The sequence below is a fragment of the Pinus tabuliformis genome, chromosome 8, assembly GCF_031772625.1.
Source record: "Pinus tabuliformis cultivar Carrire ecotype Pingquan chromosome 8, CPIR1, whole genome shotgun sequence".
Lineage (NCBI taxonomy): Eukaryota > Viridiplantae > Streptophyta > Pinopsida > Pinales > Pinaceae > Pinus > Pinus tabuliformis.
The window spans coordinates 1995435399-1995451202 of NC_142294.1; the positions used below are offsets into that span (position 1 = coordinate 1995435399).

The 15804-nt window shown below is 40.6% G+C and overlaps 1 protein-coding gene across 1 annotated transcript in view; it reads right to left on the reverse strand.

The window, feature by feature from the left end:
• The window catches only part of LOC149244453 (uncharacterized), a 202861-nt gene extending 187336 nt beyond the window's left edge, over positions 1–15525 (reverse strand). The window contains exon 1 of the mRNA XM_089368006.1: positions 14288–15525. Coding sequence (XP_089224132.1) covers positions 14288–14551 — 264 coding nt within the window. The 5' untranslated portion in view covers positions 14552–15525. The remainder of the gene's footprint in view (positions 1–14287) is intronic.
• Positions 15526–15804: the final 279 nt, after the last annotated feature.

Below are 15804 nucleotides of genomic sequence, written 5' to 3' on the forward strand. Positions count from 1 at the left end.
ATCTCTCTCTCTCTACTGCGCAGAAAAGAGTCTCTTCTCTACTGCGCAGAAAAGGGTCTCTCCCTCACACATGTGAAGCTGGAAGCTACTGAAACTGAAGCTGCAACTGCAGAAGTAAAGATTGACCTGCGTGGACTAGAAGATCTCCTCATCTGAACTGCGCTATAGGTTCATCTGAACCTCCTCTAGAAGCCGCAACTTTTGGTGGTGGAATCAAGCCGATCCGACGGTCAGTTTGTGAGATATCGTCTGCCCTAGTTTGATGATGAAGCCGCTAATGCTGATGCTACTGATCTAGGGTTTGCTACTGCTGATATAAATCAAATTTATTGTACTATTTCTCTCTGCTGAATTATTGAAGATAAAAGAAGATTTTATCAAAGGGTTCCCCGCACATTGTGGGGTTTGTCCTTGGCTAGCCGCCACATCTTGTGTCTCTTATCTTGGCTTGTTTTCTGTCGATCGTTTAATGTTCTATCTGCACTTACTTTATGTACATGTGATTGCTAATCTGTGGAATATAATAAGAAAAAGAAGTAAACTGTTATAAGCATAGAACATACCATAACTTAACAAAGTCTCAACAAAGGATTATAAGAAGAAGTCAATGGGGCTTGGAGAAATCACTTGAGCAGTTCGATCTCGTGAGCAGAACGTTTTCTTGAGTAGCAGCACTCAGTTGCCGGAGAGAGCTAGAGAAATCGAAGCAGTGAGAGAGGGGCAGGGGCCATGAAGCCGGAGGAAGGATTTCAGTTCCAGTGAGTGAATTTGCAGAGAGGCAGAGGAGCCAAAATGAGGCTAATGCAGAGTAGTGCAGTAGCCTCTAGAGGCAATTTCGAAATTCATGGGGAGAATCTGAGTTTGAGTGCCAGAAGCTGGGTAGAGGTACCAAAGACCAAGAGAGACATTTTCCCAGACAGCAGCAGACCAGACAACTTGACGAGAAGTTGTTCCAAGCTGAGTGCAGAAGTGACTGCGCTAGGGTGACGCAGTGATTGCGCAAAGTCAGTTTGGACAGCTCAATTTGAGCTAAGGTCAAAGCCCGGATTTCCCTGTGGAGTGAGGAAATTCCTCACTAGATTTTTCTTGCCAGTTTTTCTCTGTAGGATTGCCAGTTTCGACATCCAGTTGTACTTAGATTATTTCATTGCTGCATAATAATAAAACCCTCAGCTATAGCACTGATTTTCCCCAGTTGGGTTTTTCCGGGGACATTAGTCCAAAAATAACTATGTCATTTTGTGTGTGTGCTAGTATTTCTTCCAGCATTTATTTCTTCCACAATTTTATTTGTGTAGGTTGCAGTGTGATTGATTCAGTATTTGCTATAGAAAACAGTGAATAAATTGTTAAGAATTAATTTAACAATTAGGAGAATTATTTCCAATTGCTGCAGTAGAATTCGAGAATCTGAATTTTCACATGGTATCAAAGCGCAAATGATAAGCCGGGAATCTCAATAGCCAAAAAAGGAGTTTCGTTGTTAAGTGTGGGCAGCAGATCGAAACCTTAGAGGGCAGCGCAATCACTTGGACAAGAGGCTAAATTTCTTGAGGAGAATCGATTTTTCTGAGAGAGTGACAGAAAAATTCGATCTCTCCAAATCAAGGGATTCCAAAGGCAGAGGGAGCAGCCAGTTTTTTTCGCAGAGCAGATCTCTAGCTGGACGCAGTAGTTTTGCAGCAGTTTGCTAGAGTAGAGCTAGTGTCGGGTGGAAGAAGAGCACACACTAAGGGAAAATTTTCCTCAGGAAACCTCTCGTCTCAAGAAGTTTGATTTCCCTTGTAGATCAGCAGTCATTGTGTGCAGAGTTTCTCACTCCAAGAGGGAGTTTGAATAACTGAGCAAAAGGAAGAGGAGATTTTTGACATTGTTTGAGATGGCCACTGTCGGACTTCGAGATCAAGACAGGTTGGATGGTGCTTCCAACTATGTCACCTGGAAGGCAAGGATATGGCTTGAAGCCATTCATAGATGCAGTGGTAGCTATCCCCACAGATGCAAATCAGCTGAAGGAGTACAGAAAGGAAATGGTGTGGGCAAAGAGGTTGATTCTTGATGGTGTTTGGAATCACATTGTATCACACATAGCGGCCAAGGGAACGACCAAAGAGATGTGGGATACACTTTCCACGCTGTACCAAGGCACTTCCAAGCAGCGGAAGGTCTACTTAGAGGAAAATCTGAGATGCACCAGGATGCAGAAAGGGGAACACATAGACCCCTTCCTCACCAGGATTCAGGAGATCCGGGACTAGCTTGCAGTTGTTGGGGCAACACCTCAACCCACAGAGCTAGTGCAATTGGCACTCAACAGTGTCTCCGAGGAGTGGTAGGTATTTGTCCAAAGTATCTTGGGCAGAGACACCTTACCAAGGTGGGACAGGATGTGGGCCGATTTGCAGCAGGAGGAGTTGAGATGAGACCTAGTGAAGAGCTCCATCAGTGGCAGCAGCAGCGGATCGAAGCAAGTGAAGGAGGAGGAGAATGTGGCCCTCGCATCGAAGGGTCCCAGTCAGGGACAGGGGGAGCAGTGAAAGAAGAAGGACCTGTCAAAGGTCAAGTGCTTCAGGTGTGGTGAGCTTGGTCACTACAATACCCAGTGTCCTCTCAGGAAGAAGGACAAGGAGGAGAAGCAGGACCAGCAGGCAGCATTAGCAGAGATCGATAGGTTGTCCTCCAGGCTGGAGGAAGACTTCACCATGTTTGCTGACATACCCCCAGGAGTGAAATAGGGTGACTTGGTGTTGTAGTATTATAGCCCCAGAGTGCTACAGTTGGGCAGGATTCTTGAGGAGGTCCACCTCTTGAATCAATACCTTGCTACGAGGGCCCACAGTATTTCAGTAGCAGGATGGATTAGTGGCAATAGATGCAGTCAGATGCCAGAGTGACAGATGCAGAGTCTAGCAGTCAGATGCTAGGAAGCGTAGTGCAGAATTGGCAATAGTGCAGATGGAACAACGCAGAGTCAGTAGCAGCACAGATGCCTCAATGGCAACGCAAATAATAGCAACAGCCAGAGACTCAAGAGACAGATGCATCATACTGATCACAGTTGATTCAATATTTAGGATTTTTTTTTAGCTACAGATGTTGCAGCTGCAGCAACAACAAATGGAGAGGGAGTTGCAGCGCAGATGCAATGTTGGAAGCAGCTGGGTCAGCAACAGCACAAATTCAGCATATATCGGAGTTGCGCAGTGGTTTGTGGGCAGCAGCAGTTAGACGTCAACAGCGTGACAGGAGATGATGCAGAGACAGGGTCAGGTTATTCCTACAGAGGGCAGCAACACTATAACACATTCCTCGCTAAGAGGGGGTGTTGGTTTTTGTAGCATCGGATGTGTTCTGGCCTTGAAATTTCGTGGAGAGGCTAGAGTGCATGAAATGTCCAAAACCCAAAAATCGTTTCTGGAAATTCCACCTAGAAATGACTTAATTAGATTATTAGTCTATTTTTAAATATTTCCTAAGTCTAAATTTAGGGAATATTGATAATTAATCGGAATTAATTAAGTTAAGGTGTGAATGTTCTAGAAACTCACACAGATCAACTTCAAGTTAATCCTAGCCATCGATTAAGATCTAATCTTGGTCGTTGAAGTCTCAACAGAGGATTATAAGAAGAAGTCGATGGGGCTTGGAGAAATCACTTGAGCAGTTCGATTTCATGAGCAGATCGATTTCTTAAGTAGCGGCATTCAGTTCCCGGATAGCGGCATTCAGTTCCCGGAGAGAGATCCAAAGAAATTGAAGTAGTGAGAGGGGGGCAGGGACAGTGAAACCGGAGGAAGGATTCTAGTTCCGGTGAGTGCATTTGTAGAGAGGCAGAGGAGCCACAGTGAGGCTGACACAAAGCAACGCAGTAGCCTCTAGAGGCAATTTCAAAATTGTTGGGGAGAAGTAGAGTTTCAGTGCCAGAAGCTGGGAAGAGGTTCTAGAGGCTAGGAGAGACATTTTCCTAGATAACAGGAAAACATACGGCTTGAAGAGAAGTTGTTCTGAGTTGAGTGCAGAAGTGACAGCGTTAGGGTGACGTAGTGACTACGCAGAGTCAGTTTGGACGGCTCAATTTGAGTTGGGGTCAAAGCTCGGATTTGCCTGTGGAGTGAGGAAATTCCTCACTAGATTTTTCTTGCCAATTTTTCTCTGTAGGATTTCTAGTTTCAAAATCCAGTTGTACTCAAATTATTTCACTGTTGCATAATAATAAAACCCTCAGCTACTGCACCGGTTTTCCCAAGTTGGGTTTTTCCGGGGACATTGGTCCAAAAATCATTGTGTCATTTTATGTGTGTGCTAGTATTTCTTCCAACGTTTATTTATTCCGCAGTTTTATTTGTGTAGGTTGCAGTGTGATTGATTTAGTGTTTGTTGTAGCAAACAGTAAATAAATTGTTAAGAATTAATTTAACAATTAGGAGAATTATTTCCAGTTGCTGCAATAGGATTCGGGTTTCCGAATTTTCATACCTAGGTGGGACAAAACCCCATTTGGGCCCTGGATCAACTGCCAAGTGTGTGGTGTAGTTGGCTGGGCAAGGTGGTCTAGGTGCATCATCATCATCGAACAAGTGGGACACAAGCAAGCAATAAGTGGTGTTGAGGATCCCATGGTGTAGCTATCTGCTCTCTGCTAGAGTGGAGGCCCATGGCTCTCAACACTCACCTTACAAATGCCATCAAGACCCTTTGGAGGACTTGGGTCCCGTATAGGGAGACCAAACCCCAAGATGAAGACCCACCGGCAGTCTCGTATAAGATCCAATGCATCTCCTCACCTTCCAGTACAACAATTCATTAATGCAATTGAGCAAATGAACTTACAAATCATGGAATCAAGTGGGCACTTCATAGTGGCATGCCCTTCCATAATGGGCTTTAGAATGTACAAGTGTCTCCAGGCTCAAGAAGGAGGTTAATCAAGGAACCTATTAGGTGGTTTCAACCTCTAAAGGAGTGACATGTCCATGGTACATCCATCAGATGGGAGGGGTCATGTGAAATAGTGATGGAACGAAGTGGGGTAACAGGGAAAGCTCCAAGCCACATGCCATGGTACAAGGGTAGCTATAATGAGAGAAGCCCACACTTGGGAGTATAGATGTAAGAGGGACCAATCGTGGTACATGAGTTACCCCGACCTTTGTTTTCCACCCTTCTTCATATGCCTTTTGCCTTTTATAGAATTTTCTTTTATTTAACTACTCAGGGCTCCAGGGAATGAGAGCATGATGTGAAAGATATAGCAGTGGATACCCCCTTAAGGTTGGGTAGTTCATCGCCCACCAGGGGTAGGGACAATCACAGGTTCCTTAATGATGCAGGGGGATCACATAAGGGGCCCTAGGAACCAGGGTGATGGACATAATGATAAGGGTAAAGCTCATGCTTGGCTTTTGTCCACGTGCTAAATTTTTATGTCTCGACCATCTTTTGCATTTTAAGATACATTTCCTATTGTAAGTGGCCAAATTATGATTTTAACTTTCTTTTTAGCTGCATCAACCTTCGGGGCATCGTTCCAAGCCCGACCCAAAGTGTGGAAAAGGGGAGGGAAGGCTAACTCCTTGTGGACCCAATGGACAAATGTGGACCTAGATGGGAAACATGTGGAAAGGGGTTATAATGAGCAGAAGGGAGTAATGTATGTGATGTCAGGAAGTAGGACTGCGCAACCAAAATCGGGGTTTCCCATGTAGTGTCACTCCTAAAGCCTGCAATCAATAGGGGAGATTCCTCTGGACTAGGATACGAGGTTAACTATTAAGTTGGATAAGGGAACAAGAGTATAGACCAAGCCCACTATTTCCTCTTAATTCCCCCCCAGTAATCCATGCCCAAAAGTGTCCATGATAAGTAAGCAAAAATACCCAACTACATAATGAAAGCCATATCTTCGAACTTGGAAGGCCCACCTTCAAACATACGATCATAATAGATGGGCGAAGGCACATAATGGTTGGCTCAAGTGGCAGAGATGGTGGCACATCGAGCTATCTAGTGGTTGCAAGGGATTGTTGGTTGCAGGGATTGTTGGCTACCAGCTGAAGACAATCTAGGAGAAAAATTTCTCCTATGGGTGTCACCCACAGGTGGTGGGTACCCCCAATTAAATAATAAAAGCACTTTTCCCTTTTTTATTTAATAAAGTCACTTTTATTAACTAATTAAAGTCACTTTTAACTCTTGGAAATGCTTATGTCAGGCCAGGCAGTAACTCTCCAAGGGCAGAAAAACTGATTGGTGTGTTTATTCCATAGGTATGTTATTGTTTTATACATTAGGAGTGATTGTTCAGTTCATCTTCCGATGACTGTTCACATTCCTGATTTATTTATTTTACAAATTCCCCAATCATGAAGATTAGGTGTCAACATTCCCCCCCTTAATCTGAAGGGATGTTGGTGAGTCCAAACATCATTCTGAATCGTTCAAGCTTTTCCTTTCCAAGTGCTTTGGTGAAGATGTCTGCAATTTGCTCATTTGTGGAACAATGATGGAGATGGATTGTTTTGGCCTCAACATGATGTCGAATCAGATGATATTTAGTATTGATATGCTTTGTTCGATCATGGAACTTTGGATTCTTGGCCAACTTTATTGCAGAGGTGTTATCAATCATGAGTGGAGTTGATTGTACTTGTTTTACCTGCAAATCTTCAAGAATTTTCCTGAGCCACACAATTTCTTTCGTTGCTTCAGCTGCTGCCACGTATTCTGCTTCAGTTGTGGAATCTGCTAGAACTGATTGTTTGCGTGATCTCTAGGAGACAGCGCCTGATCCAAGACTCATAGCATATCCTGAAGTAGATACCCCAGTTTCTTTGTCTCCATCGAAGTCTGAATCAAAGTATCCAATCAAGCTGAAGTCATCCACCTGTGTATACTTGATTCCAAGGTCTTGAGTTCCCTTCAAGTACCTTAGAACTCTTTTTGCAGTAGACCAATGTCCCTCACAAGGCTTTTGCATGAACCTGGAGAGGATTCCAACAGTAAATGAAATGTCTGGTCTGGTAGTAGTGAGGTAGATGAGACTTCCTACAAGCTGTCTATACTTTGTTGCATCCTCAAATTCCTTTCCTTCAATAGATGTGAGCTTTAAGTTTTGTTCCATTGGAGTAGAAAGAGGATTGCACTCTGTCATGCCAAATCTGTTTAACAAATCTCCAATGTATTTCTTTTGAGAAAGAAATATGGATTTTGGATGTTGGGTTACTTCAATGCCAAGATAGTAATGAACATAGCCCAAATTAGTCATTTCAAAACTTTTCCCTAATTCCTTCTTTATGGATGCAATGTAGCTTTCATTGTTCCCTGTCATTAAAAGATGATCTACATATACCACAAGATACACAACTGTTTTGCCAACTTTCTTGACAAATAAAGTTGCATCATCAAGATCAAAATGATTGAAGTTGAGTTTCAGAAGATGCTCAGTTAGTTTTTCATACCAGGCTCGCGGTGCTTGTTTGAGGCCATACAAGGACTTCACAAGTTTGCATACTTTATGTTCATGTCCTTTCACAGCAAATCCTTCAGGCTGGGACATAAAAACATTCTCTTTTAGATCTCCATTCAAGAATGCAGTTTTTACATCCATTTGATGGATTTTCCAACCGTTCTGAGCAGCTAGTGCAAAGAGTGTCCGGATGGTGGCCCATTTTGCTGTGGGGGCAAAAGTTTCCTCATAATTGACCCCTTCCTTCTGTGCAAAGCCTTTTGCCACAAGCCTAGCTTTGTGCTTGTCAAGTGAGCCATCAGCTTTATACTTGTTCTTGTAGACCCACTTGCAGCCAATTGGTTTGGTTCCAAATGGAGGATCAACCAGCTTCCAAGTGCCATTCTTTATGAGAGCATCATACTCCTTTTGCATTGCTTCTTTCCATTCATCATGAGAAGCAGCTTCTTTGAAGGAAGTTGGTTCAAAATCTGTAGAGAAGTTCAATTCACAATCATAAGTAACATCCATATCAACAGGTGAATTAGAGTCATCTACATCACCTCCATTTTGTCAGTTTGAATTTCTGGTTCCTGTTTTTCCAATTTCATTAGGATGAACACTTTTAAGTGTCTTTGTCAGCCACTTTGGGGGACCTTTCTAAGATGGTCCAGGCTGCTCTGTTGATTGAGTTGGGACTGAATCAAGATTGAGTCTCCCAATTCTATCAATTACATCACTTAAAGCATCATCCGTTGTTAGAGTTTCATGCAGGGGAGATTGTTCTTCAGAAGAAGATTCCACATGTTGTTCTAGTATAGGAATCCCCCCTTCAAGATGTGGAATCTGATTATCAAATTCTTGAAATGATTTCGTTTTTGCGAATCTATCCAAGCGATCAAGTTGCCGCTCAACAACATTGTCAGATTTGGATGATTCAAAAAAAATGACATCTCTAGATACAACAAACTTTTTATTTACTTCATCATAGAGGCGGTATGCTTTAGAGGTGTTTGAATACCCCAGGAAGATACACTTACGACTTCTAGCACCAAGTTTGTTTCTATGTACCTTTGGTATCAAAGCATAACAGGTGGAACCAAAGATCCTGAGATGTTTTACCGAAGGAACATGTCCATACCACAATTCATAAGGAGTCTTGTTTCTTATAGCATTAGATGGACATCTATTCTTTATATATGCAGCACATAGAACAGCATCAGCCCAAAACATTATCTTTACATTTTTGAAGAAAAGCATGGATCGTACCATATTCAAGATTGTTCTATTCATTCTTTCAGCTACACCATTCTGTTGGGGATTATAAGGTACAATTAGTTGTTTGATGTTTGATCCCATGTTGGCGAAGATAGTTTTCAAATTCATTTGATGTATATTCTTTTCCATTATCAGTGCGAATAGACCCAATATGAGATTGTGCATCATTTTCAATCCATTTATGAAAATTCTTGAATGTTTGAAAAGCATCAGATTTGTTCTTCAATAAATAAACCCAACACATTCTGGTGTAATCATCAATAAATGTCATGATATATTTATTTCCATTTGCAGAAGGAACAGGCATTGGACCACATAAATCTGAATGAATGAGTTCAAGCTTCCTATGTGCTCTTGAATGTGAATCATGAAAACACTGTTTGCTATGCTTTCCTAGAATGCAAGCATCACATTGCTTATGTTTCCTAGGAATTGTAGGCAAACCAGCAACACCATTTTTCTTCAATAAGCGGAGACTGTCATAGTTTAAATGTCCAAATCTAGCATGCCATAATAAACTTGATGGAAGTGTACCTTCTTCATAATGAGAAATATATGAGAAATGTTGTGCATGAGCAGAGGTTCCTTGCAGTTTGAGAAGTCTTTCTTCTTCTATTCCCCTCATGACAAGTGAGTGGTCAGATGCTTTTCTTACCTCAAGCTTGCCATCAAGCATATGAATGGAGTGACCTTGCTGGCGGATGTGGACCAAGGACAGCAAGTTTCTCTTGAGCTGTGGGAGATATAGAACATGATCCAGAAGAAAGTCTGGAAGACCAGGCAGTTTAAGCCTGATTGTGCCAAGCCCTGATGGCTTGATTTTTGACTGATCTGCAAAGTATACTGCTCCATCAACATTGTCAGTGAAATCTTCAAAAAAATCTTTCCTATGAGTCATATGACAGGTTGCTCCTGAATCAAGCAACCAATCATTTTTCGAAAAAGCAAGTGAAGCATTAAACAAATCTTCATTTACTCCAATGTTACATTGTGCCTCAATATAGTGAGCGGATTCAGGTGCTTTACCTTTGTCTGTATCATCAGTTTTACCTTTCTGCTGGTTTCTTTTCTGCTCAATTTTGTCCCATGGTAGCTTGCATGTAGAAGCATCATGTGATCCATTTCGTTTGCAGCGAATGCAATGCAGATCTGCTTTTTCTCCTTGAGAATGTCTGCCCCCCCGCCTCTGAAGTATCTTCCTCTTCCTCTTCGTCCACCTTTTCCTCTTGTAGAATCTTGAGGAGGATGCTTTTATTTATGAGCAAGGCAAACAGTCTCTTCAGAAGATTCAGGGACTTTCTTCTTTCCAAAGGCTTTCTCTCTTTCAGCAAACTTTTTCACAAGAGAGTCAAAGGTTATATCTTTAAGATTTCCATTTGCTTGTAAAGACTCAAGATAATTGGAGTAGGTAGGATAGAGTGCCTTGAGAAAAGCAATAAGAGGGATATCCAGCTCAACCTTAGTGGATTTGATATCATGCATTATGGATTTTACTTCAGATGCAAGAGCAAGAGGATCATTATTTTTCAGTTCAAGAGTGAAGAGTTTAATCATGAGCTGAACAACTTCAAGTGCAGAATGTGAGTCATAGAGTTCTTTGAGCTTTTGTAAAGCTTCAAAGGCAGTTGAATATGATGAAATATGGCGACTTACTTCTTCATTTACAGATGCTGCGATTAATGCATATGCTTTGCTGTTCTTGTTATCCCAAATGACGAGCTCTTTGTCTGATGTAGGCTGTACTGGGTCATTGTCTCCTTCTCCGACACACACTCCCTTCCACAACTCATTGAAGATGAGGGTGTGTTTTATCATCTGGGACCATTCAGGATAGTTCTCCTTGCCAGTGAGAACTATTCCTACCATAGAGATGATTGAATGCATTCTGTAAAAAAAATACTTCTGCTGAAAAGAAAACTTCCTTACGTTACAGCCTCATGCACTATATTTTCTTCATGGTAAAAAAACTGTGCAATACTACTATGTTTTGAATGATATATAAAACCTTTGAATGATATAAACTGCTTATATAAATTGCTTATATAAACTGCGCAACACTATACCACAAATGCTTTGATATATAAAACGTTTTGAAAACTGCGCAATACTTTGAATGCTATATAAACGCTTTGAATGATATATATAAACTGCGCAATACTATTTGAACTTAACACGTATCCACGGACATTGTGGACTACCAAACGCAGTTTTGTTACCATACGCAATTTTGTTATCTGTCCTCAGCAATGTTCACTCTCAAGGGCTTCCCACAGACGGTGCCAGATGTTATTTGCAAACAAAAACATGATACATGGCGTTCCCTACTTCACAACAACATTACTAATATGGAACTTGTCTTTGAAAAATTACTAATAAGGATCTGATCATCAACAACTTGTCATGAAAGGCTCCGAATTTCAGGGATCTGGACTGGATAGTTGAAGATACAGTCAGACCAGGCGTTATCACGAGGTGGTCGTGGGTTCGTGCTCCACGGTGGGCAGGTTCGGACCCTTTATTTTACAAAGCGAAGATCTGGGCAGGTTCGGACCCTGCTTTCGACGCCGATGGTCTACAAAGCGAAGATCTGCTCTTTGCAATTTCTGCGAAGTTTGGCACGGAGACTTTCCTCGGTCTATATCACAATGAACGACCGAAGCACCTCGCACCAGATGGTCTACAAAGCGAAACAGGTGCAAGAGCTTACACACCGGGAATTGAGCCTGGCCAGTTGTGGTAAACTCCAACTGGTCTACTGGACCATAGCCAACGGACTGGTAAACATACCCGGCAGATGTACCTTGTACATAACTATTGCATTTGCAAATAACAGCAACATGCCAGAGGACATAATAGGGAAAATTCTATGCGTTTTCATACCAACTGCGGTCAATCTCCTGGAACATAGGGCTTTGGTATACCCACGTGGGCGACATAGGTGAAAGCATCTAAACACCGGTGTATTCGGATGAGAAAACTACATATGCGTTAAGATACTGATGCGTTAATGGACAGAGCCCAGTGGCGCAGGGATACAGAACGATTTAGGATTCTGAGTGTCAGGAACAGCGCAGAGACAGAACGTAGGTAGGCAGATAGAATTATAGAAAGAGTTACAAAGACATAAAGGGTAAATAGGGAGCTGGCTCTGATACCATGTCAGGCCAGGCAGTAACTCTCCAAGGGCAGAAAAACTGATTGGTGTGTTTATTCCATAGGTATGTTATTGTTTTATACATTAGGAGTGATTGTTCAGTTCATCTTCCGATGACTGTTCACATTCCTGATTTATTTATTTTACAAATTCCCCAATCATGAAGATTAGGTGTCAACAGCTTAATTCGCTTCCTTGATCACACCAACCACCCGAAGCCCCTTTTTATCATCCTTCCCTATAGATCTTTTCGCCCCAATACCAATGAACTATTACACTAAGGTGTTCCTCCAAACAATCAACCCCGAATAGCACCTTAAGTGTAAATAATTAAAATATCCCTGTAATAACCCTGTTTTACAGAAATCGTCAGAATGCAACGGAACCAAGAGCGAACTGTGAAGAACTGATCTTGATGATGAAAGATGGTAAGCGATCCCACTCAAGCCCCATAAAACTCCTCCAAACTTGTCAGGCTCACGAATGGTGTAATCCAACTCCTGTGACCTGGCTAACATAAACTCTGGAAACTCCTCCTAATTTCATCACAAGTTAATGCAAAAATTGGGGACATTACAATTAAACAAAAACTCTTGGGATTACAACTTTGTTAACAAAGTTCCCATCATGAGAACTTCATTTTACTCATTGAAAGCTTTTCAACAATGCAAATAGTACCTTAATCAAAGTTTATATGGGGTAGTTACACCTCAGACATCTTGGCTTCTACTTTGACCATGACATTACCAAGTGGATGCACATCAACTTCCATTACTCACACATGGAGATAGTCAAATGTTGGATTTTAAAAATATTCTGGAGGGTCCAAAAATTTGAACCTCACTAGGAGTTGGGGTATACCAAAACCTGACCCTAACCATAACGACTATCAAGACATATTAAATTGAGCCACAAGGTAAGAAAATGATTCAATTCATATTATCCATGTGGGTCAATCTCTCTTTGCATCTTGCATTATAAATATGAAAAAAAGAGCAAGGCAGAGTCTCATTTGTTGTTGGGTTTTCCCATATCAGGTTTTCCAAGGTATATCTTGTGTTCATTGTATGGATAATATATTCATTTTACTATCACAACTTCTCAGTTAGTTTTCATATCATATACAGTATACTTATAATATTACTTTCATCATAAGTAATCATGAGTATATTACATTCGTCATAAGTAATCATTTGTGCAGTGAAGTATAATGTCACTGTTTTTACAGTATTTAAGATCTGCTGTGATGAACTGTCCAATGGACTATCCACAGCAATTTACAACAATGTAAAGATCAAACAGTAGTGTATACATCTTACAGCACTACAATTTCAAATCTTTCATTTTCACCAAAACATAACACATTTAAGCGTTGGTTCTACAGTTTAAGGTCCGACAACTAAGAGATTGAAAATATTAAACACGAAGGACGCAGATGAATATATTTCCAAACAGGTATATCCATTGCCCGATTTGCTGCCTCATAAAACCTATTTGCAGAGACATATTTGCAGAGACGATATACTAAGACCTAGTACCTCATTTAAAACGATATATTAAGACCTAGTACCTCGTTTAAAACCATAACTACTTCACACTTCTAAACCCAAGTTTTTGAGGACCTTGTGGGAGGCATATTATTGAGTCTGACGTATTGGATTCTCGACCATCACATTTTAACTGTCCTATTCAACTCAACTCAAGGCCTTGTAGTGTCATCGAATACTAGGAAAGAAACTACACCAACAACACTGAGGTAAATGGCTGCATAACAAGAATTGTTTTAACAGTGTCTTATTATAAACACCTACGACAGGAACCTGTGATATAATTTGCATCTATAACCCTGTTCTATAAACTGATATGAAAACATTGTAACAGGAATGGGGTATAAAAATGCAAAGCTCATTCTCTCGCGGTATCCAGCTTAGAATGACAAATGCAGCAAGGAAAATTACCAACAAAATTGGCCTTGGAAATTTAATAATATAAATCCTAACAGTTTGTCACTGTGGTCCAATTAACGTATAGGTCTAAATGAATACGGAACACTGCAAAACAGAAAATGGCATGCTCTGCCCACAGCAAAAGTGCAATTCTCTTCAAATTTTATCTAGTACTCTTCAGTCTTGAAAAATAAGATAGACAACGAAACCCCATCTTGAAAATCCCTCAATTATTGGCACGAAGGTATATAGCTTATAAGCTAAAATCAATAGAATTAACAGAATCAGCAAAGATAACAGAATCCTATCGGTTGGTTTTTGTTGTCTGTATGTTATTTTTACAGTTTAACGACGGATATACAAGAAAATAAAAAAGTATGTATAGGCTGCTTTTCTGATTCGTCAACCCGACGATAACAGAATACTTTCTTCAAGAAAACACAAAAATGAACAGAGAAACATTACCTCTTTATCAGGCTCCTCTTTTTCTCCGGGTTGATCATTACTCCAAACAGGGGGTGCAGCAGTTGCATAAAAATCATCGTCATCCTCACAGTCGGCCCAGCTTTTCACATTCAAAGGAGCTTTTGTCCAAAATTCAGTCGACTTCTTGAGCGCTTCGACATTGTCTTTGTTCTTACTGCCCTTCTTCTTCCTTCGTTCTAGTGCAGCAAATGTGTTATCAGTATTGAGTGCAACAGCATTATCCTTTTTAGGTCCTCCGAACATTTTTGTTCTGGCAATGTTATCAAGGGTGCAAAATTTAGACGAAAAAACCAGCAAAACTTCCGATAGGATAGTTTGCTGGGCCTGATATGTAAAATCAACGTCGTCTAGACAACAAAACAGGTTAACTAGGACAGACCCAAAGGCCCCAGTAAATTTCAAAAGCTTGAAAATGGAAAAATTAATCAGTCCAGAATCTTGGCATAACTCTTATTGATCTGCAGCAAAATTTCTAGGCTGAAAAGGACGTTTAAATGCTTCGCTGCAAGGATTTTTTTAAATCAAATTGATAAAAAAAACAAGGGAACCCCACATGTAGAACAGGCACGAGATTGATTTTTTAATCATGCAACCGACATTAGATTTCTAAGTTGCCAAAGAACCCAAATGAGAACTCAAGGATAGTGCTAAAGAAAATAAGTAATGCAGAAGTTTATGAAGCATTATAGTCAACAATAAGGGATCTGCTCAGAGAATTAAGGGATCTGCTCAGAGAATTAGAAGGGTGGAAATCCAAGGAGAACAATCAAGGCAGAAGTTTATGAAGCATTATAGTAAACATCTGCAGATGACAAGAATGTAGAAACCCAAATGATCTTTGCGGCAAATTCAATACTAAAAACATGCAAATATGTAAGTACAGGCAGACATGATAATGATATCAAAAAAAATGAAAACGGTGCAGCATTAAGCATCTGTCATGCAACCTAAAAATAAACCAACTGCAGAAGGGAATGGAATAGATAAAGAAGTTACGAGCAAAATGGGGCTAACAGGATTCCCATTTGAAGCAAAGGGAATGGAGTAGAAAAAGAAGTTATGAGCAAAATGGGACTAACAGGATCCCATTTGAATCAAACTGTCAAGAAGGCTTTCGTATATATATTATGATTTAATTCATATATCCATGCAGGTTGGCATTTTTGTGGATGCTCTTGCTTTGTCGGATTCGATTTCTTGTCTCGAAGAAAAAATAGAATTAGAGTTCTTGTCTCGAAGAAAAAATAGAATTAGAGTTCTTGTCTCGAAGAAAAAAATAGAAATTAATGATAACCGCCGACATAAGTGGATTTATGTTATGTGTTGGTCATTTGCTAAAGCCACGCGTGCAGTTTCTATGTGTCCAAATGTTGTGGAAAAGAAGAGTATTGATGTTAACCAATTTTTTTCAAGTTCAAGGTTAATGTCTATATATTATATGACAGTACAATGTGAGTCTTTAGCACACCATGTTTTATGAAAAAGCGGACAATGTC